The sequence below is a fragment of the Crocodylus porosus genome, unplaced genomic scaffold (assembly GCF_001723895.1).
Source record: "Crocodylus porosus isolate Cpor-Errol unplaced genomic scaffold, CroPor_comp1, whole genome shotgun sequence".
NCBI lineage: Eukaryota > Metazoa > Chordata > Crocodylia > Crocodylidae > Crocodylus > Crocodylus porosus.
The window spans coordinates 8,240,757-8,264,989 of NW_017728886.1; the positions used below are offsets into that span (position 1 = coordinate 8,240,757).

Sequence of the window (24,233 nt, forward strand, 5' to 3'; positions counted from 1 at the left end):
CCAGGCAAAGGCTTTCTGGGATTACCTCCATTCTGGATAATAAACTTTACAAATGGGAGTTAACTGGAGAGCGTGCGTTAGCTAGGGCTGTTGCTGGTGAATCAGTCACAAATACCTAATGCTGTTGGTCCCTACCCTGAGGAGTTTCCAGTATAAACAGGCTGGTTAGAAGGACAGAAAGGGAACCGCTATGAACTAAAGCAGCATGAAGAGCTAGGATAACATGCACAAGACCACACGTGCAGGCAGTGGCAGAGGTAAGAAGTCTTCATCTCAGACCTTCACCACAAAATCACCATCCTAGATGCTTTTATAGGAGTGACAGCCACTGACTTGAGTAATAATGGAAAGGGGCAAGTCTTTCACTAGCATCAATTGTAAGAGGAAAATGTTACACAAATACCATGGGCCATAGGAACTTGCCTTCCGATACCCTACAGAGTTGCACCTGGGATTACTCTCTTCACCTCCAGTCTTTATAATATAAACCTAAGCAGAAAAAACGTACCAGAGAAAGGCAAGGCAGAAGTTTTGGGGGCTGCTTTGGAAGCCATATCCCCTCGCACCTAGGAAGGGACCCGGCAAATGGCAGGATGGCGTACAGCCATGCCACACTTTGATCTAGTCCCTTCCTTTTAGGATCAGCACTGGGGAGAGTAATTTATTAGCAGTGACTGATCACTTAGCCTGCAGGCTCTTTGGGGCAGGGCACTGGGTTTTGCTGCAGCTGCACAGCATTGGGTGCTGGTCCTGTGCACACTACTGCAGTGTAATAATGGGGGCTGGGTTTTCTTTGCATTCATTTGATGAGAATAGTCATCTCCGGACTTTTCACCTCTGGTGACAATGGGCAGGTTTTAAGTTTCTAAATAGATGATAAGATCAAACCTTGCTTGTTTGAAGCCAGAGGAAGAAACAATGCCCCCCTCCCTTGCTCCCTCCCCTCTCCCCCCACCCCTGCCTGCCTTGCTGCCTAGGTTTTTTCCCCTTTGATCTCCACATTTCATTGAAGCCAAGCCAGGGTCTTGCTCTGCTTTCCCATGGGAACAGGTCAGTTCTCCAAGCTGCAACAAAAGGAGCATGCTCTGCTGGATTTTCCCCTGGGTGTCTGTATCCTTATATAAACCCAGAGGAGTCTAAGCCTCTCCTCACCAGCCCAGGCTTTTGATTGCTCAGTGGTGCTGGGAGGGCCGCATGCGGATGTCAGACTGGGGCAGGGGTGTCACAACACCCTGTCATTGGATTACAAGAAAAGAAGGTTTGAGGGATTCATTCCCCCTGCCTCGGCCCCAGTCACCACTATCCCCAGCCCCTCGCCTCTCCAGACACCATGCTACTGGACAAATGGGCACTTACAGAGCTGTGACTCTGGAGACCTCAGCATCTTCCTGGATTCCTGCCAGATGGTTTTGCAGTCTTCCTGGAGCTTGTAAAACCTTTCCCTTCTCCAAGAGCCCGACTTCACTTTCAGCAGCTGGCTGCCTTTCAGGAGGAACTTCAGGTCGTTGTCATCTTGCAGGCCTGTGCAGAAAGGTACAGCAGTGTTAATGGGCCAATGAATGCATGTGTACATCGTATTTTTTATCAAGCATGCACAGAAATGGAGCTGGCTCCGGGGTGGAAAGCAGAAGGCGACTAGCACAAATTAGAGACAAGGGGAAAACTAGATAGCAACACTGAGGCATACACCCCCAAAACAAACCTATGGGATATGATTCTTTGTATTTTAATTCCTTAAACTGCAGATTCCCATGCAGTTAACACACGATACTTAGCAGATCCCATGGCACAAGTCAGACTGGATTATCTTCTTCATAAGAGCTGTACTAATGCTGTTCAGTTATTTTTAAAAATCCAGTGATTAGGATCTAATCCGAGGAAATAAGAGCCATCAGCAGTGCAGAAGAGGAAAGGGGATGCTGCAGTTCAGGCACTGAAATGGGACCCTGGAGATGTCGGGCCCTCCTCTGCTATATATTTTCTGCGTGACCTTGAGCAAACCAGCTCATGTCTCTGGGCCTGAGCTCCCTATCTGTAGAATGGGGATAACAGCATCGTCCTCCCCTACTCGGGGATTGTGAGGATGAAAACAATAAAGATAATGCCGTATGCAAATGCGGTGGTAATAGAAGAGCCATATAAGCATCTAGAACAGATTCTCTCTTGCTCTTTGTTGCATATTCAACACAATGGGACCTCATCCTGTGGAGTGGTGACTGAAAGGAAGAGCTGAGCTACGGAGTCACTACTGCCAGCCCCAAAAGATCAAAGTCCATGAGCTGGATGCCCAAATATTAATAGTCATTTGATCAGTGGCTCCAGAGGTGACAGGTGTTCTCAGCCTAGGCCCCAGTATTTATACGCATTTAGGTACCAAAAGAGACAAGGTTCAAAACTGAGAGTTGAGCCCCTCGGCAGTTTTGAAAGGCCCACTAGGCAGCTATCTGCAGCTTTGGGCACGTGACAAATCTGTCACCTGACATTTAGATCAATTCAAGTTAATCCTTTAGGGAAAACTATGATGGAAGATTAGGAATGAAATCGGTGGGTGTGGGGACAGGAACAGGAGTTGATGACAACATCCCGGGTTTCGAGCCATTGCACGTATCAGTGTAAAGACACCAGGCACGTTCACAGCTGGACACCACTTAATTCCCTGGCACGACCTAAGCGGGTCTGTATCGAGTGGAATTTTTGCTAATATTGTCTTGATTAAGCAGCAATCATTAACATTTGCAGGTCTGTGGGACACTTCCTACTAGTAAGTACAATGCAGTGCAATGAAAGAGGTAGTGGAAAAGAATAGCTCGTGGCCATTCCAGGGAGATGATTCAAACCAGGTACAAGGAATTCGAGGTGTCTGCGCTTTGTAATAGCAATTGCATTGCTGTGCAGAATTCCTCAGCACCACTGACTTCATGCTTTAGAGGTACAGCGCTCTTCTGGGAAGAGTCTTGTAACAAGCCATGCCGATGCCATTTCAGGCCTGTGAACAATCACAGCTAAGTAAACTATTTGCCTGCAGCCCAAGCGCTGAAAACCTGCTGTGGCACATCAGCAGCACCCGACAAGTCACACAGGAAACCAAACTAGGCCTCACCGGGACTGAAGACTAACAACATCCTCTTTTGAGTTGGAAAGTGTCTTTAAGCCGCAGCTTGTGCAGGAAGGGGTGAAGGAAGGAAAAGCTGATCAACAGAGTCATCGAATCATACAAAATGAGGGTTGAAGGGACCTCAGGGGGTCCCATCTAGTCCAGCCCCCTGCTCCAAGCAGGATCAGCCCCAACTACATCATCCCAGCCAAGGCTTTGTCTAGCCAGGTCTTAAAAACCTCCAAGGATGGAGATTGCACCATAACGTGTTCCAGTCAGTGTTGCCAACCCCAAGCGTTCGAGCTTCAAAAGCCAGGCTCCCAAACTGGAGGGCAGGTGTGTTAGAGCACAGCCAGGGGACAGACCTGCAGTGCAGCATGGTTGCAAGATTTGGCAGAGGCAGCTGAACTGCACTGTGGTTGATCAGACCAACATTGTGAGCTGCCAAGCACAGTCTGAAGTTTCCATAATGAACAGGGATATGAAATGGCTATAGCATCGTCCCAGTGAGGATCCTGCAGCCTTTACATGCATTTGTCATTCACCCTTGCAGCGCTCTGGGAAATGGGGGAGCCCCATCCGTCTCACTTCTCACACAGGGACACTGAGACCTGGAGCGGTGAACATACAACTTCCTCAAGGAGGTTACAGGGACGGGGGGATGCAGGCTTGATGCACCCACCTTCCCTAGCCTTGATCCCAAAACACCATTGCTCGGGGATCTCCTGCAGAGCATGTACAGGGACAGGTTCTTCGCTCAGCCAACAACTGCTTGCTCAGCTGTCTCCTGGACTTTCTTATCAACACACGCAGCTCAGCACAGGCTTTCCTTCGAAGAAGCCAAGAAGTTGGCCTGGGCCATGAGGCTGGCTAAGGAGTCAAAGGCGAGGGTTCACGCAGGAAGGGAAGGAAGAAGATGGACACTCTCACAAGGTTATCAAGGTCTCTCTCTCTTTCCTTAGGGATAACCCAGCTATATCCGTAGTCACATATATCTCTGGGCTTTAAAAGGATCTACGTCCCTTTGGCAAACAGGACTCGTAGTAGAGATGATATCTTTTATTACATGGCATCTAAGTCCCTTTGGATACTTATGACTGGCTCACTCTTCTCTGGGTAAAAGGCTGCTATTGCCCATCTTGTGTTTTATAGTGATTAGCATGTTTGCTCAGGGTGTAACCATCCTCTTCAGCCTACGGAGACTCAAATCCACATTACCTTCCTCCCAGAACAGTGCCTTCACCACCAGGATGGAGGTTAGGCTGAGTTGCAGCCAGAGAAGAGGAGAGAGAAAAGAGAAGCAAGCAAGGGGGAAGCTGCCTAAATCCTAGCAGTGCAGGCGCTCCTTTGGGAAGGGGGAGGTGTGGGTCCCACTGCCTGCTGTCCACATAACTTATGACTCTGATGCAAAATGCATAAGCAGCCCTGGAAGCCAGGATCAGTACCCAGGGCTCTCTCTTCTCTGGGAAATGCCCCATCACAAGGTGACAGTCATGCTCCCCTGTGATTACTCTCCGCCCCATGAAGCTTGTAGTGCTTTCTGCACAGTGGCACAGCTCTGAAAGGAAGAATAGGCAGTCCTCCATGGCAGGGTGTAGGATTTTTAAAAGAGGGGTGCAGGACAGTGCATCACCAAATATAACACAGCACACATTTTCCTCCAGGTAAACTAGAAGCTTTACTAAATAAGCTAGGGCTCCAGGGCTGTATTATTCAGCAAAAACAAATAAAACTTTACTGGGCTGTGCATTCACTTGTTATCTCATAGTATGTATACAAAACAATCAACAGGTGTTGTTTCATTAGTCCTGTTTTCATTAGAAATCAATGTACATCGCCTTCAGATTCATAAAACAAAATCCAGCCTTCTTGAGCATCTTGCCAGTGCATTCAGTGCTTCACCGAAAGTGGTTTCTACACCCGACTTAATGCTCACCTGTGTTATTTCTGCACCTGAGTTAATGTTTCTAGCTAAAGTTAAAATCAGTCTGCAGGGCTGTGAAACAGGAGATGCATTACCAAGAGCAGCTAAGAGACAGAAGAACAAAGGATAACTTGGTTCATGGAGCCATTAAAGACCATTAGAAAGGAGAGAAGATCATTAACACCCGTGAGTCAGGTAGATTATAATGAGCCGTGAAGTCCACTGACTCCCTTGCTGCTGCCTGAACGGAAACGCTGCTGCTGTTGCCAGTCACTTGGTTTTAAACTTTGGGTGTAGCAGAAATCAAACCCGCCAAGGAGGTAAGTAACTGCTGATAGATATTCAGGTGTTTACAGGATCTCAGGTACCCAAGCAATTAGAGATAGCTTTTGTGGATCACACACAAGGTACCTACATCCCTTTTTGGATATAGCCCTTATCCTTTTTTCTCCCCCTCCAAAATGGGGATAAGAGCACGTCCCTCTGGCAATAAGGCCCAGGTAAGTACCACCGATAACTACGGATGCTTATGCAACCATGCCCTGTTTATGGGAACTGCTTTCCAAATAACTCCTTTCCTAGCAAACCCCTAATCTCATGCTTTATTTTCCCACCAATCCCTACTGTTTTCTTTTCGTTTCTTTTTTTTTTTGTCTGATACCCCTTTTGAGCAGATTTTTTTTTGTCTGATACCCCTTTTGAGCAACAGGATTTGCTCTGCACAGTTACTTTCTGTGCAACAAGAAGCCAGTTGTAGAAAAATGTCCTATAGGTGTAGAAGATTTTTGCTAGAGGAAACGAGTTATATAACAGATCTGCTTATAACCCATGTCATGTAAAGATCTGCAAATATCACGGAGTAACCTAAAGACACTTCTTGCCAGTCATATGATGATATGATGATATCGGGCAATGCAAGCGCACTGAGGCAAATTTCCACATACAATCCTAACCCTCTGCAAATCAGTTTGGAAAACACAATGAGCAGCCCTAGCAAACATGAAATACATGTTAAAGCAAAGATGATACTATGTTAGTTTATTTTGTAATACATTCCTAAAATATGTTTTCAAAGTACAGTTAACACCCCCCTCACCTCCATCTCCAAAACACACACGAACCGTGTATTTTAAGGGGCTATTTCATGTTTTTGGTTTTGAATGATGGCTGTCTTGTTCAGCTGCAGCACAAAAAGCATTACAGAGTTGATGAACTATCAAAAGCAAATAATGGCCCTGACCTGGAAAGATTAGAGACAGTACAAACACCAGCCCTGCTACCCCAGTGCAATCACAGTGCCAGGCTGGCAGCATGTATCTCAGGAGCAGCATTGAAATGTCACCTTGTTTGCAACCCAGAACGTAAATTCATTCACGGTGACACCAGACATGTCTCTATTGTCTACAGACGCGCTGACAATCAACCAAAACCAAACCAACCAAACCACTGAGCATCAACCAAAAAAACCTTGTCTGAGCATCAACTTTACACTGTCCACATACAAACCTCTCTCCCTCCCCACTCATGCTTAGGACCTGGCCTGGGTTCAGCTGAAAAAGGCAAACATCGCTTTTGGGTAAAATGTGAAGCCACCCTGTAGAAAAATGAAATTCCTCACACCTCGACCTGTCCTCTTCTGCCTGCTAATAAATAAATTAAAAAACCCAATGTGGACAAATGTATCTTTGATGTAAACCCACTGGGCAGCAACCAGGGATCAGTGAATAGCCAGATACAGAGATTAGGAAACTCTCTCTGGTTTTCCTGTCTTGTTTAATCAGTTGAATTCAGACCCTTCCATGTTACTTTAGCAATCATAATGTGAATAATCCACAATGCTGAAACCAGGGGGGAAGGCATGCTGTTCCCATAGAAAGCTCAGTAATATTTCTATGTGAGGGCGACAACTGATTTGGAAACAAACCCTCTTCTCCAAAAGACCCGGGCCTGAAAGTAGACCTCTATCACAACTGGAGCGTGGCGACAAAAAACAAAACCTCAGAGGTTTAAATCCAGCTTGGGGGCTTGCTCAAAGCAGGTGGAGACAAACGTCTCTGCCGCTCCTGCAAACGAAGGGACCCACAAAACGCGGGCTGCCAGAACCCAGCGGTGCCAGGGACCTGGCTCTGCCCCATCCCTTACCCAGCCTGATGCCATTCAGCGTTGCCACTCGATTGCTCTGCTCCTGTAAGAAGTTTTCTTGGGATTTGCTGTACTTGGGCTGTCTCCGGATGCAGTTCATGGTCCAGCCTGCGTTACAGAGCGAGCCACTGGCTGAAAGGAGCCTTCTGGCGTCCCCTGCTCATCTAAGGTCTCCCGATGGACTTGTTGTTAAACAATGTCCCAAGGACTGGACGTGACAGCAGCGGGAGAGGGAGGAGGCGGAGGGAGGGCATGGAAGGGGCTGGCCGTGGGCGTGACACTGGGAAGTCTCGCCTCCCGGCTGCCTCAGCTGCAGCATTGCCTAGATTAGACGACACAGGGAAGCCTGCCAGCAGTTTCCAGGGTAAGGGAGGGCAGAGTTTCTCAGCAATTAAGTTTTTAATGGCTTCTGTGTCACTTCTTGGGGAAAAGGGGTTCCCAGCCATCCCTCCTACCTCCTATCCAATGCTCAGGCTTGCCCGGCTTAGCCTTATCACAAATGCACTGGATGCAAAGTTCAGCATGTTACAACCACCCTTTTTTGTGCAGCTCTGTTTGCTGCCGCCAGCTGCTAGCAGCTAGCAGGCCGTATGGGTGAAGAGGAGCCAAGGCGCTGAACGAGCCCGCACGCTGATGTGTGGATGGCATTTATTATCGGCCGACAGCGCCCGTGCTAGTGGGACTCCGACAATGGAGGTTCAGCTCCCACCTCTGCCCCAGGCCACTCAGTCCATCTGTTCCCTGTCTGGAAACTGGAAATAATAATATGTGTCTGCTCTCAGCCTTGGTCTCTCTTGCCTGTTTCACCGGTGAGCCCTTTGGAAGAAGGCAGGATAGAAATGCACCTTATAGACTAATTCAGCAGTTCCCAAGCTGTGGTACAGGTACCACCAGTGGTACTCGGACAACCTGTCAGTGGTGCGCGGTAACAGATTTATTATAATTCCTTTATATGACAAAAATTGATGGGCGGTACTTAAGGTTGAATTGAAAAATCTGCTGGTGGTACTTGAGGTTGCATCGTTTTAAATTGGTGGTGCACAATCAGAGTTTGGGAACCACTGGACTAACTGCAGCTCCAGCAGTGTACCGACAGGGGAGCGGTAGGGGGCCATGGCCCCCGGGTGCAGGGCTGGCCCTCTCCCCCTGGGTCTGCAACTGGGGGCTGGGGGACCCTCCCCCACTCTGCAACTGGGGAGGGGGTGCAAACATAAGCATTGGCTGCTGAGCACCAGAGACCCTTGGTACAGCCCTGTGACAACTCCACCCTGCCTTCTGCCTAACACAGCAAACTGCTTTTCCCTTTTGCAGAAGGACTGTAGCTTTCTAGGGGCTTTTTAACCTAGCACAATGGGGTCTGGCTTTCTTCCCACGCTACTGTGTCGTAAGCAAGAAGACAAGCGGGCACGGAGCAGCATCTTGCTCTTGCCAGACCGTGGGATTCTGGGGCTACCTTCACGGTGAAGTCTCCGCTGCATTAGCCCCATCCTCTTTTCCTGTGTTGTGGAAGCAACAACCAGAGCACTACCGTAACCAGGGTCTTCTCTCCCTGGTTTTGGTCTTTCCACAATAAGCATAAGCCAGTTTTTGTGTTTACGAACCCCAAACTCCCAAGCTGCCGAGAAATGAGCTTCTCTAGCTTATGGGGAGGGGAGACTGGGGGGAGAGGGGCAGCAGGCAGCAGGGGCTGCTTTAACTAGAAACACGTTAGACACTGGGTTAGAATATTCTGATGGTAAAAAAAAAATACCCATTGAAAATCATATATGAAAGGGATGTGTTACCCTTTACAGGACAAAACGCTAAGAAGCCATGATTTAGCAGGGTCAGGATGCCCAGTTCTCAGTGCTCTCCAATCTGTCGGCACTCACTCAAATAAAAACCTGCTTATTAATGACAGGGTGACAACCAAGATCAGGCCCCATGGAGCTTTGGTGCTGTCCAAAATGGAAAGAGGCAAGATTGAGGGGAAAGTAAAACAGCCGCACAGAAAATGCCACTTAGGGCCCCGCCACAGCTTGTCAGGGGCAAGGCGAGGACCTGTCCTACCGAACCCCACTGCCTCTCTGTGGGGTGCACTGAAATAGTGCAGACTGCACTTATCCCACCAGTTGTCACCGTTCAATTTGGAGAAGCTGGTGACGTGTGGGCTTTGCAGGCTTCTTTGCCAGGCTGCTCCCGGAAAAGCAAGTCAGGCATGGGAGACACCGTGAAGCAGGGGCAGGCAGTTATTTCAGGCGGAGGGCCTCGTACTGAGTTCTGACAAGCCATCGAGGGCTGCATGACAGGGGCAGATAAATATTGATTTTCTAAATATTTTAGGGGCTACTGCAGGCCAGATAAAATGGCCTGGCAAGCTGCATTTTGCCCCCCCCTGTGTGTAGTCTGCTGCAGAGAGATGCAGCAAGGCTCTGGCAAAAGCCTGTTATCCACAGCCAGCATGTACCCAATGGCCTTGGCCTGGCACAATATGTGAGAGGTTAGGCAGGGTGCCAGGTCACTGCTTCAGCATTTTTCTAAATTAAATGCAAAAGCCGCTACTTTTTCAAACTCAATCTTCTCTCCACTTCTCAGCCCTCTCTACTGCCGCTGGGCTCTGCACAAAAGTCAGCACTCGCACTTTGGCATAAAGCATCTCAGTCCTTTGGTCAGCAAAAGGGTGTGATCAGGATCATTTGGCACTGAGGACTGCTCTCATCCATGTGGAGCTAGAGGATGAAGGAGGACCACTGACCAGTCTTGGACTGCAGTAAACAGGACCTGCTCATATTTACCTGGCCCATGTGATTGTAAACCACAGCTAAGTAAATAGAGGAGAAGGAAAATGCTTCCTCTCACTGGGAAGTCATTGACCATTATAGTCAGGGCGTAGGTAGAGTTCAGAAGGAAATCTCCAACTTGTAAATAAAGCACTGGTCTTCTAATCCTTTGACAGATATGTAAGAGCCTGATCATGCAGTCTTTACTTAGGCAAGTCTCCCATTAGCAGTTATGTAATCTAGGGAGCAATCCTGCATTGGCCAGTAGATGGCCTGGGTGATCTAATAAATCATGTGGTGATTACACAATATGGATGATACTTGTAATTTAAACACATCAGTTGCATTAAATAGGAAAGGCTGTGCTCTTCTTGGAAAGGCTGACAACTTGCAGCTGGTCTCAGGCCCCATTTTAAACTTTGGAACATATCTGCTTAACTTTGGGCATGTCTACACATGCACATTTACTGTGTAGTAACTGGCATTTTTGAGCAGTACAGGCACGTGTCTGCATGTGCATGCCTGTGTTGCACAATAAATATGGCACCTTTGCTGACTTAAGCATAAATTTGATACTTGCATCATGCAGGTATCAAATTTATGCCTGATTAGTTACTGTGCAGTAATGCATGTGTAGATGACTAACTACACAGTAACATTGTGTGTGTGGACTGACTTGAGATTAACTTTAGTAGGAATAGGCCGGTGTTTACATGTATAGGTGTTAAAGTGCATTAACGCTGTGTATGGACTGACTTGGGACTAACTTTAGAACCAAGTCAGCCCACACAAAGCATTAATGCACTTTAATGCCTGCCTGTGTAAACGCTGGCTTATTCCTGCTAACTGTGCAGTAACTTACTGTGCAGTAAATTTAAGCCAGCATAGATGCACGTGTAGACATGCCCTTTCTTACCTAACTCTTTTTAAACAGGGCAGGTAGCTGGATTGCTAACAACCTCTCAGCCTATCATAGATCTTCCAGACTGTTTCAAGTAAAGCGCTATCCCCTGCGTGCTGAAGTGTGCACAAACTTTCCAGAACGCTATGGGTCATTTAAAGCAGGCAGGTCTCCAGAACAGCAGTGTTTAAAGCTATGCTTTGCTTTGGGGCTTTGGAGACAGGAAACTCCTTTTTGCTTTAAAACAAAGGTGAAGGTCACGTGCGAGAAAGCCCTGCTTTGGGAAACAACAGATCTGATTTCCTTATGGCAGGGGGAGGGGAGAAGAGTGCAGGGAGTGGGAGTCATAAAAACTGATGTCATATTTTATAATGGACGCATAAATCTTCCGGGGTGTTAGGCAAGACATTACAAGTTGCATGCTATTATCTAATGACACTGCATGTTACATGATACCGTGCCACGTTCCAGGGGTTCCACCGCTGGACAGAAGGAAATGATTCCCTTACCCTTACTCACACTGCGTAAGGCACCCGATCCAAATCCTGTAAACACTCAAACTTGCAACTTCACCCATATGAGCAGTCTCATTGAAACTAGTGGGACTAGTCACGTGAGTAAAGCTAGTCATGTACGCAAATGTTTGCAGCCCTGGCACCTTACAGAGCGACTCACTGATTTCAATCAGGTTATTACAGAGGAAGGTAATAATTAGTTTGAAAAGCGTTGTAGAATCTGGTCTGTATGTTAACAAAATAATTAGCCACAGGGATCCTTTGGAACGACAAGGGGTATATAATAATAATTATCCTTAGCTGCTCACATCTTCAAAGCATTTTTGAAATACGAAGTAGTTCACCTTCACTCTTTCACTCTTATGAAAAAGCTAGTCAGGAAGCACTACCATAATGTTACAGATGAGAAACCAGATAGCTTTTGAGCAATTTTTGTGGCAAAGACTGCCTTTGTGGACTTTCTATTAATACAGCACCTAGCACAGTGCTTGCTGCTCGGAGCTAGGCATTTCTGTAATGCAAATAACAGTAGAGAAGTTAACTGATTTGTTCAACCATACGTCAAGTCATACTCAGGACGCCTGTCTTCCAATCCCAGGCTCACATCACTAAAGCATGCTACCGCTCATTACCTAAGTGACACAAACCACTGCACTGTGACTAGTAATGACTCCAGTGGTTATATAAGATATGCCTGTCAGGAACTTCCTGCTGATTTTAATGAGAAATTTTCCCAAAAGTCACATATGCCTCCACATCTGTCAGAGAAAAAAATGTCCACCTTGCTTAAATGACACGTTCCTTTTAAGAAACTCAGTAATTTTTCTTCTCCTCTCCTGCGCTCCTACACTCAATGCCAGACTTCTTTATGAAATGGCAGTAGCGTCGGGCTCAGGTAGTATTCCCCAAACATTTCATTTCATTACAGCAGGCAAAAGTATAGAGTGCTATTAATCTCCAGAGTTATAAGCTTGGTGCACCTTCCCAGCTCTGCGCTGTTGGGAAATGAACCTGGCCCGCGCCAACATTAAATACTGACTGTTCTCTTCAGAAACATACTGTACAACAGTGAATAGAAACTGTTATGTTTCCCCTGGTACTTTCCTGACTCTCTAATGTTACCTGTGAAGTACTCAAATGACAAGGTGAACAGGCAAAGATAAAGTGCTTCCCCCACCCCTCCTCTCGATGGGGTCTGGACTTCAGAGTCAGAGGAACGTGCCTACTGCAGCGGGTGCCCGGGGACCTGGAGAAGACCACACACAAGGGCAAATAGAGGCATGCGACTCAGAAAAAAATGCGGAGAAGATCCCAAGCTGCCCAAATGATGATCCAGAACAGCGTTTAAAATAGGCTCCCCATGAAGGAGCAAGTGTACAGTACATATTATTTTGATAATCATACCATCCGGGTTCGATGGTATGATTATCAAAATCATATATACTGTATACTTGCTCCTTCATGGGACCTAAACCAGTATAAATCTAGGATCCAACCCAAGAAGTGAAAAAATAGAGGAATTAAATCCTCTCCCATCTCCTCCAAAATCCCATCAGGTGACAGGGGTGTAGGTTGTAGCCATGTTGGCCCAAGGACATAGCCAGACAACGCTCTTTGGGTGAATCGGATATCTTTTATTAGACCAACTTACATAGCTGGAAAAAATCATGTCACCCATCAGGTGACATTCACCTCTCATCAGATCCTGACACTTTTACTTGCTTGGAATAGCACTTACTCTCTGAATAGCCCTACCAATATGAGCTTCCACAGCATAGGATACTTCTTAGGCCTCTTTGCCCTGCCAGAAAGTGTCATTTCACTGAGGATCATGCCCAGGGTGAGGGGGTTTATGAGAATCTGACCCCAAATGCAGATGGTGGGATGTAACGGCTACAGAGAAGCGTTTGTTAAAGGGAAGGAGAGCCTTGTGAGGGGCTGCTCTCAGCTTTCACTGCCCTGCTTTTCCCTTGAGGGTGTTTCCTTTCACAGTTTATCTTGGTATGCATCGGGCAGGGGTGCCAAGACGCCTGGGCTACTCAGACCACTCTGAGGGAGATCAGTTTGCCAGCTGGAGGGAAGGGGGAAATGTCTGCAATGCACGTGTTGTGGCAATGTGCATGTTACAGCCACTCCTGCTTGGAAGGCATGTCTGCACCGGGCCTTGGCCCTCCCGGGCAAGGAAGGACTGGAGCAAGCCCTGCCCACCAGCCCCTTTTCACACACTCCACATTCAATAATAGTGAGGAAGGCCCATGATGATGGTGAAAACAGTAACAGCTCGGCCAAGCCTACACATAAAATCTTCGTGACCCGTGCATCTTGCACAAAAATGCTAGGTAGCAGCTGGGACCACACAAAATTGAGCAACCCCAGGTGGCTTTATTCTCTGTGCTAGGTTATATTAAATTAAGGATATTGTTAACAGAGACCTTGCACATTCATCACATGCATGTATCTAAGAAAGCCAAAGAAAAGGCTGAGCTAGGGAAGGCAAGGAAACTACATATGCATTTCAACTGAACTAGCAACTAAAGAAGACAAAAGACTAAATAAGCATCTCAAGAGAAACCTGTCAAAGGTACAGGAAAGATGTTTTGTGTGTGACTTGCTCACATTTCTCAAAACAGGCATTCAATGTCTAAGGTGTTACAAATCTCTCAACCATTCAATGTATGTCTGGAGGTTTGTAAATAGAGCATCACTGGTACAAGCTATTCCAAATTTTCCCCATTGATAGACCAATACCCAAACAGGTCCGGTCACCAATGCCTCTAGGTACCTGTTTGACCACTTAAAGCCCATCACAGTTAATTGCTAAGTTAATCAGTAGCTATGGAAAAACACAAGTCTTCATACCTGGACAAATCCAAAAACAGGAGCCAGGCCATTTAACGATTGTAATACGATGGTCACCCTTTTCCTCCCTGTTTTGTTCGGCCTCTAATCGGCCAGCTATCAAGGAAAATGCTTTGAAGCTATACGATTAAACAGTATAAGAACTAAGCAAATTTGCCGGCAAGGTGTGCACTCCAGGAGAAATAGAGATCACTGAGATCACAGAGAGGGGAGACAGGGGACTTTAATTCCCCTCCCTGCCCCACCTTTGCCTCAGGTACTGCCTGGGCCGGCTCTGGCCACACTCCCCGCCATGCAAGCAGCAAGGGGGTGGAAAGCTACACAGATGCAGGCTGGGGTCCCATGTGGATGGGAGAGGGGGGCCATGGGGGTTTCATCCCCCTCCTTCCTCCTGAGCCTGCTGGCCTGCGCCCCCTGGCCCCTCCACTCCAGCAGGGAAAAGTCTGGCAGGGGCTGCTCGGCCCCCACCAGGCAGACCGGGCGGTGCCAGCCAGGTTTCCCACCCCCACCCCTTTGTCAACCAGTCTCATTGCTCTGGCTACAAAGCAGAGAAGTGGGGCCAGCCCTGATCTGCTGGAGCAGAGAGCACAGCACAGCCCAGGACTGCAGAGCATGCTGGGATGCTGGGGGACTATGATTTAACTTGAACCAGGAAGGGGTCTGGGACAGAAGTTTCAGAAACCAGTTTGACCCAAATCAGTTAAGTCCGATACTATATTCAACCAGGTTTATCTTAAACCAGTTTCGGCCATTTTGAAACTGGTTTGTGTGCATTAAGTTTCTGTTCTGTTACAGGGTTAAACCAGTTTCTGATCACTTAACCCAGTTTATGTGTAACTTCTGTCCCTATATTTCCTATTGCCTGTCCCCCACTCCCCCTCGCTGCAGCCAGCTCTTTGAGTAGGGCGCACGTGGGGCAGCGCTGGCTGGCTTCCTGCAGCAGCGCTCCTGGGCCAGCTGCCTGACATCTGGGTGAGGACAGAGAAACCCTGGTGGGCTCCTCGGTAAGCTGGCGTACCACCTCCCCCCATCCCTCTGCAAGAGTCCCAGCCACATCTCATGCTCCTCAATTTGCTCTTCCACCTACACCCTTTTCTGCTGCACCCTTCCCATCAATGCCCCCTCTCCCGGCCCTTGTCATCCCATTCGGCCTGTCCCCTCTTAACCAAATCCCACCAATAAAGACACTGAACTAAGGCAGCGGCATGTCATGCACTGAGGATCACAGCTCCTTTTGCTATCTTGGACATATCTTTCCCTTGCTCTTTGTCTGCTCCCTCCACTTACAGCCTAATCCCTTGGGGCACAGACTGTTCACGCTCTGTTCATATAGCCCCTAATAAAACAGAGTGCAGATCTCAGTTTCTGGGCTCTCACATAATAAAAGCAAGAATAAAATGCCAGTGGCCTCCATCTACACGGCTCTGCTGCTCGAGCTGTCCCCTGAGGAGTTGCGCAGGGGGTGACTAAAGAAGGGGATGTGAACATAGGTGCTAAGGCTACTTCCCAGTTGTTTGCTTGTGCTTGCATGTGATATGAAACAAGTTCCACCTTGTGGTAAAGCTGGGAATGGGCACAGACTCATTGCAAAAGGCAGGGCAGAGTGCACCTTACAGACAAGCTCCTTCAGAGAGCTCTGAGCTTTCAAGTATGCCACAGCCTATTTCATCGGGTGCTATGAATTTCCCATTGCAGGTTTGTTTAGAACAGGGGTGTCAAACTCACCTCTTCCTGAATGAGTGGCACGGTACTGATCCATAAGCCCAATCAGGGCCCACGCACTGACCCTCCCACCTCTCCCTGCTGTATGCTAGATCCAGCGCCCACTCAGGACCTGTTCCAGCCAATCCTGGGTGCATGCTGCATGCGGTGCCTGCCCCAGCTGGCTCAGGACACGCGCTACATGTGGCACCCACCAAGGTGCTGCATTCAGCATGGGCCCCAGAGCAAGAACCACATGGGGTGCAGTCCTGGCCCAGCAAGGACAAGCTCCATGTGTAGCTCAGATCCTGGGCCAGCCAAACTGGGTGCTGCGTACAATGTGGTCCTGGACTGGCCAAAACGGGCACGCACTGCAGCCCAGGCCCTGTGCATCAGGCCATTCCTTCATACACCACATGGATCAACTGAGTCCCAGGAGCAGCACCAGGGAGTGGATAAGGGGACTCCATGGGCCACATCCAGCCCGCTGGCCATACCTTTGATGTCCCTGGCTTAGACCAGTGGTTCTCCAACTTCTTGGGTCTCCTACCTGATTTTTAATGTGTTGCAAATTTGGGGTACCCCCATGATTCCAGATTCAGATAACAAAAAGTAAGACTTTTTGTCACTATGACTACAGTGTAACCCTCTAACAACATGACACAATAGAGTTATTCTTTGTTTTCCTTTTTCTTCCTTGACCTCCATTTATCTTATAGCTTCATAGTTTCATAGTTGTTAGGGTCAGAAAGGATCTCAGTAGATCGAGTCCAGCCCCCTGCCCTGGGCAGGAAAGAGCACCGGGGTCAGATGACTCCAGCCAGGGGCATGTCCAGTTTCCTCTTCTCCCTTTCCCATCTGCTTTCCCATTCCTTTTTCTTGCATACCCTCTAAAAGTTCATTGCATAACCCCGGGGGTTTGCATAACCCAGTTTAAGATACATTGTGGGTTAGACAGATTTTTCTTGCCTATTCAGCTCATCCTGTTAGCAGGTAGCACTGGGGCAGCCAATTATTTCAGGTGGAGGGCCACTTAACAAGTTCTGGGGAGCTGCTGAGGGCCGCATGGGTAGTCCCACCCCTTGACATTTGCCCCGCCCACTTGTCGCCATCTTGGGACCAGAAGTCCCACCCCTAACCCCTGGTGTTTGCCACCAGAAGTCCTTCCCTTTGCCCCCCAGAAATACTCCTTTGGGGGAGTTGCTATCTTAGAAACATAAAAAACCCAAATCATACACTAAAAGTCAAACACCTACTATAACATATTTTAATTTTATTACAAAAAATGTTTTTATTGTGATTTGTGTTTGCGGAGTGTAGACAGGGGTGATCACATAATAACTCAACAATAATTTCTTAGTCTTGTATTTTGTGGGCGGGGTGTAGGGTGGGATGTGAGTCTGGGGGTGTGTAGTGTGGGTGTGTGGGTATGCATAGTGTGGGTGTGTATGGTGGGGTGTGAGGGGGTGGATGTGGGTGTGTGGGCAGGGGGTGGGGCATGTGTGTGTCAGGGGCATAGGCTTGTGTATATGTGGGGGGTTGCAGGGGCACAGTGTGGGTGTGCGGGAGGTTGGAGGGTATAGGGACACCCCCCCGTGTGTGTAGATGCACCCTTCCCACAGGGGAAGGCACCTGGGGCTTTCCTCCCCTGCAGTGCAGCCCCCGTGGGAAAGGCCGCCGGCTCCAGCACTGAGGGCTTCCCTCCCTGCTGGGCGAGTGCAGGGGCTGCGCACGAGTGCTGGGCAGCGCCAGCGATACAGGCGGCCTGCTGGAGGCTGTGCCCCTCGCTGCAACGTGCAGCAGTGGCCAGAGCTGCACCTCGCCTGCACCCTAGGCGCCCCACCTGCTGCTGCTGCCACCGCCTGCCGGCGCTGCACACCACGGGAGGAGTGGTCACTCTCCCTTGCACCCACATGCTACCCACCCCAGCTCCGCACTCCTGCCACCCCCTTTCCCCCGGGCGTGGGCTCCGCGCTGCCCCCAGCCCCAGCCCCACGCTCCGTGCTTCTGCCCAGCTGCAGCCAGGGCCCCGCTGCACCTGGGTGGGAGCGAGCAGGAGACCAGGGAAGCAGAGCAGGTCCTGGGAGCTGCAGCAGCAGCTACGCACAGAAACTGCACATTGGCCAGCCAAGCCCTTCCACCCTCGAGGGTGGGAGTCAGGCAATAGGGTATGTTTTGGGGGCTGCATGTACATGTGGGTGCCTCACTCTCATCCTTGTGAGCAGAAGGGCTGGGTGGGACATAGGGTTGCCAACCCTCCAGGACTGCCCTGGAGTCTCCAGGAATTTAATATACATCTCCAGGAGACTGCTGAGAGTCACCTGGGAGACAAATGATACGGCATTCATTAAAATAAATATTAAATGTTGAATCTGCTTTAATGCAGTAGTCCAGTGGGTTTTTAAAATGTAATTGTAATGTGCATTCGCCTTCCTGATGTAAAGTCAACACACTGTAATCCATAACTGATATCCCTAGCACGTAGGCATGTTTGTATTGTATGTCGTGGGCACGCTGGTGTTCTGGACACGTCCTGGAATAGATTCAAACAGAGATGGCAGCACTAGCGGGGCATAATTTGCTGGAGGGCCCCGTGGGCCAGAAGAAAGGGCTTGGTGGGCCAAATCTGGCCCGCAGGCCATATTTTCCCCGCCCCCAAGCTAACATGTGGCTTAGGGGTGTTAGTGCTGATAGATGTGTCCTATGATGGAGACCTGCTCACGTATTCTCCATACACCCCTGCAAAATCATTTCATTGTTTTCATTCAGATCCATCTCTAGCGCTCTCCTTCGCTGGGATGCATGCAAACTTGACAGCAGCTAGTATCTGAGCCCACCCTTCAGCATCCTGATAAAGCTGTCTCCTCGTACTGCACCACGGAGTTTCTGTGTCCATTGGTTGGCTCTTGTCTTATATTTATCTTTGGGGAAGGCACCATCTGTTCGTCCTGTGTTCATACAGCCTCTAACATAAAGGTGCTCCCAGAGCTCCTGGACACTACTGCCCTACCAGTACGTGAGGATGAGGATGTTTTCCTCCAGATCAGATTTAGAGCAGGGCTGCAGTTCAAAACTTCAGGGTAAAGCTGGAAAATGTTTGCCTGCCTTTGGATTTTAACGCCAACTTGAAACATAGCCTTTGTTCTCAGAAGGATTCAGAAATCTTTCGGTGGATTTGGGACAAGGGTTTCCATGTACGCCTGGGATCTATGCGTGGCTTTGGCTGGGAGTTATGTGAAACTGCAGTTTTGACTGAAGTTCAGCTGAATCAGGAAATGAAAACCAGACCTCAGGATACCGACTCCCCCATCATTGTGCACAGTCAAGTTCAGCTTCAAGCCGAATGCACACAAATAAACCTACCCGTGAAATGCCTTACTTGCTGGTGCAGTACCTGGGGTGAGAAGGGAAGGGGGGATGTCGTGTCAGGACAACAGGATGCTCCTCTAGTAAAAATGACAAGGTGTCAACAGTCACCAGTGCACAGCGACAATGTTGCATTCAACCCACTCGCTGGGAAAATATTGTTGACACATTTCTAGACATATTACACTGATAATCTATTTACAGTGAGAGCAGTAGTCAAAAGCAAGTCTCATGGGCTCTTTCTAAAACTGCTCGTAACCTTTCCCAGCAAGCCCCTTTGGCACTGAGATGTTATCTGCAATCCAAAAATAAATTCTCATTGCCATTAAGCGTTAGATTAAAACTGTTCAGATATATTTTAACTCTAAGAAAGCATGACAAAACCTCTATTTTCCCCCTGTGCTCTAGCAATGTCAAGCATGACTTGTCTTTTGTTGATCTCATTGAGTCTCTAAAAGCACTGAAACTGGAAGAAAAGTTTTGAAGCCAGCGATCTGGTAAGGAAACATTAGCATTTCTCCACTCTCCGGTGTGCGTTTTTAAAAATAGGTCCGTTAACTTGTAGAATTACAAAAAGGTGGGAAAGTAGACTGGCCTGGCACACAAGGGAATGTATTTTGGCAAATCTCTTTTTCTGACTAAGCCAGAGAGAAGAAAAAGAAAAGAAAATTAATCCTCCCGATTAACTATAGATGTTACTAGAGGCAGGCAAAGAGGATAATGTGCCTGTGCCAAGCTTTGCAGGCTCAGACCTTTTCACTCTACGGTGGGTTTGACTGAATGCGAGTAAGAAGAGAAGGATTTGGCCCCACAGTAAGATCCAAAAAAAGTCAGATGACATCATGTTGACGGCAGCATTTAGGATAGATAGGTTGGCGTTTCTTTAAGAGCATTTCCTCTGTGGCTCCTGCACTACCACGGGTGACACGATCGTGTCACAATCACTTCGACAAGGACCTTTTCCTCGGGCCCAGCATCCTTGACTGCTCTGCCTCCCAGACCTGACATTTATGTGCAGAAACCTCAGCTCCTCATCCTGGGTGCCCATGCCCTTCTTGGACTCATCTCTTCCTCTGCTCCCATTCCCTCTCACCGCCGATTCTCTTCCTTTTTTTGCTTCCTCCTGCTCCCCGTTGTCTCTCTTCCCTTCCTTCTCCTGCTCCTTTGCATGCAGCAGCATCCCAGTCTACCAGGTACCCTCCTTCCCCCGCTTTGGGTTCCTCATTCAAACCCATTTCGCACAAGCATCCATCCTGCCGCTCCCTCCACACCCTGTCCTGCCTGAATTGTTGTCCCATTTATTTTTGTCCAGTTGCGGCCCTGATCCTGGACCTGATCCATCACTGCTGATACTACTGCTCAGCACCCCTCTGGAAGGTAGTGATGTATGGGTTTCTAGTCTAATACTCTTCATTTTCTCGGCTCAAAGGTGTCCTCATGCTACCCTTTCACCTCAAGGAAACAGTAGCTAGCTCCTTAGCATGGGTGCTAAGGAGGTGCCTTGTCTACAGCCCAGAAATCACAAGTTCAAGGTTATAGCAGAAGTACTCACAGTGCAGTCCCGTCAGGTTTCAATGAATCTGCTAAATAATGCCTTGTCACAAGGACATGAAAAAGAAAAGGAGCACATGGAGTTGAAAGAGCTCCTGGGAGTGACCCCTAAACCTTTGGGGAGATATGGGGAGGGGCAGACAACCCATCAGGACCCCTTTTACCCAGTGACGCTCAACTCTAAAAGGCGTCTGTCCCATGCCACAAAATCAATTTGAACGTCACTTAAGTATTGACGGGGGTGGGGGGCTTCCAGGTTGAGAGTTTAAACTGGCACGGATAAAGTGCTCAGAGCCCTGATAAGGATGTGCAAAGCAAGAAACTGGACCATTCAGTGAGGATTTCAGAAATATTTTAACCCTTCGACAGCTGAGTCTCAGCCCAGCTGCTTTGCTTCGGCAGAACACCATGGCATTCCTTGACCATGACTGTGGGTTTTCAGAGATGACGCATTTCTTGCCTCAGCCAATGAACTTAGGAATGATAATTATCCATTACATAATAAAGGGGGGCACAGGCTGAATGATATGCCAAATATGAGGAAGCATAAGAGAAGCAATTAATTGGCTGCAGAGCCCTGCAGGTTTATGCATAATACATTAAGAAAAATGAAGGGCAATTTGCAGAACAAGCAAAAAGAGAAGGTCTCATTGTGGCTGAACCAAACAAATGCAAAGCATGAGATACAGCCAGGTTAAAGGAGTGAGGCTACCCTGTTACTACTGACAGCAAACTTGACCAGCTGCGTTCAGCGGTCACCCCAAGACTCAGACCTGTCTCAAGCGAAGCAGCCTGTATTCCTTCACTAAGCGCATTCACTAGCTTGTCATACGGTTTCACTACAGTATGCCTGTTCTTTCAGTTTGGAAGATCGCTTGGCTGTTATAAGTAAGTAGCGGTGGATTCCTTGCCAAGCTCAGAACTGTTTTCCCAGCTCATTCTGCTGACCCTCTCTTTGTGTTATTTTGCCAGACTACTTTAACGTCGTGATATACCAGATGCATTATCATCATCACCCCCATCCTCCTCCTCGACACTGAACGCAGCTTTAGAAACATTGTTTTACAACACCCCTCTAACCACAGTGCCCAAATGACTGACACTTCTGCATACACACAGCTTAAATCTTTTTCAGCAGTTAAGTATCAAGAACATGATCCTACAAAGAGAGAAGCACGTGGGTAACTTTACTCATCGGGCTAATTTGGTATGCTTGTTTGCGCGCATGAGAGGGCCTTTTCTCACAGAAGTGCAGGATGCCAAAGAGCCGCTGGAAACTTTTCTAACAACCAGCTGCCAATTCCTGACCCCAGAAGATGAAATAGTATTCATTTAAACCATGACCTACAAGTCAGAATGGGAATAATTCTAATAATTCCAGATGAATTTTTCACCTTTCTTTTCCCTAATGAGCTGCATAATGAATAATGATGAACATTAACCTCCATTTTACCTCGCTGATGAACTGCTAACATCTGGGAAAGTCCCAGGACAGATTTCTTGAGCCTGGGAGATTTCCTGAGATTTCTGTCTCTGACGATGACTGATCCTATTGCATGCCATAGATATGCAAGGCAGCTCGGGATCTATGTTTGTACTCATTTCAGTCTATAGTAAATCATAATAAGAGACCATCCACCCATTAAGAAAAAAAAAAGCCAGTTAAGTTCTTTCAGTTATTGCTGCAGCACAGTCTCTCATTACAGTGCATTATCCATAGATCTGCACGGTGTTTAGCTGTTTCTGTTCGCTATGGAGAACAAAATAAGGAGAAGGGGTAACAGAATGACACATTAAACTTAAGGGAGGGAATCAGAGTATCCTGTTTATCAGGCAAGCATCCCAGATATACCATCCGAGACAAGTGCACTCACTGGAAGGCAGGAAGAGTCTTTTATTTTTAGATATGTTTTTAAAATGTGTTTACGGTACCTGGGAGGCAGATCCTCAGCTGGCATAAACTGTCATAGCTCCTCTGCTGGCAACGGGGCTATGGTAGTTTGCACCAGCTAAGGATTTGACAGATAGTTTCTCCTTCTCACAACGAAGAAAGATGAGTGTGCCCCGAGGGAAGATCAGAATCATACATTTTTTAGATTTTTGCCTTTATGTTAGCACACGAAACGCCCTCCAACATATAAAAAAAGCCCCAGTAAAACTGGAAGAATGCTTATTTCCCTGGTGTGACATTTGAGCAAGCGTAGGTCATTGTAATATTAGTTTCATGCTTCATTGGTTGCATATAAAGTTTTTTCTGTACATACACAGTGTCATACATGCACATGCGTGCACACACACATTCACACACACAGGAATCTCCTCCTGGATGAGTCAGAAGGAGCACTGAAAATGCTGTACAGTCCCACTACTGACTTACTGTTGCAAGAAGAGAAACAGCCATTAAATTCCATTGTGGTAAATGCAGGCAGGAGGCAGCAGCAAGGAGCTCCAGACCCAGATGTGCCCAGATGTTTGGAGGTGGCTGGGTGGGGGAGCCCGACCTGTCAAGTTTACTCCACTCGCTGGTCCAGGAAGTCGAAACATCTAGTTTCTGCAGTGCATCCGCGTCCTTGCTCCTTGTGTGGGTGTTCTGCTCTGCAAAGACACCTCATCTATTCCTCCCCTGCGGCAGAGAGCTGCTGTGTGCAGCAGAGACGGAGCCCGGCAGTCCAGTGCCTGCTCCGCACACAGCCCAGGCCCCTCCCAGCTCTCATGTCCCTGCCTGCAGTCGAAAGCACCAGCCCTCTCCACCCACCAGCCCATCCCAGCTGTGTGCCTGTGGCTGTTGCCTCCTTTCTCAGATTGATACAAACACCCATTCATTTGCTGTCAGCCCCTCTCATTTAAGGCTCATGGAAGAAAGTGCAAGCCAAAAATCTGTCCCAAAGGACTCCATAGTAAGGGCAGGAACTTACAGAAACCAGGACTCAGAGACAAAGACTTGAAGGGCTTGTCAGGACAGACTACTGTCACGCAGAAGAAGCAAATGTGCATGTAATAAATTAACCATGGCAGAAATAGACTGTGACCACAAAGGCTCTCCACACAGAGCCAAAAACATAGGGTGGGGAAGAAACGGTCTAGACAGAGAGGTGCAAAGTAAAAGAAACTTGTGCAGTCCCAAGGCTTTACTCTGTAAAGGGCATAAAGCTATTTCTGTACTCTTCATAAGAGTTACTGGGCAAGTTCATCAGCGGGTATATATCTGGGCAGCTCCTGAGCTGTCAGTGAAGTTTGAAAGCTTGCAGCAGAGGGGACACAGTGAGAAAAACAGTTGTATTTAGTCTTCACATCCCTTCCCCTCCAGTAACCAAACTGTTCTTTCTCTTTCAGGAATCTAACGTTCCCCTCGAGTGTACTGTCAATAATATGGTCTTTGTCTAATTTTTTAGCTCACAATCAGGCTGCCAACATTATCCTT

The 24,233-nt window shown here is 47.9% G+C and overlaps 1 protein-coding gene across 2 annotated transcripts in view; it reads right to left on the minus strand.

The window, feature by feature from the left end:
• Positions 1 to 23,505, minus strand: part of PLCD1 (phospholipase C delta 1) — a 73,748-nt gene extending 50,243 nt beyond the window's left edge. Inside the window, exons 1-2 of one of the 2 annotated variants that reach the window (XM_019530036.1) lie at positions 23,190 to 23,505; positions 1,357 to 1,521 (exon numbers count right to left, since the gene is read on the minus strand). In XM_019530036.1, the coding sequence (XP_019385581.1) occupies positions 1,357 to 1,521; positions 23,190 to 23,223 (199 nt within the window). In that variant the 5' untranslated portion in view covers positions 23,224 to 23,505. Of the gene's footprint in view, positions 1 to 1,356; positions 1,522 to 7,160; positions 7,382 to 23,189 lie in introns of those variants that run through there. The other variant, XM_019530025.1, reaches the window with a different exon arrangement.
• Positions 23,506 to 24,233: the final 728 nt, after the last annotated feature.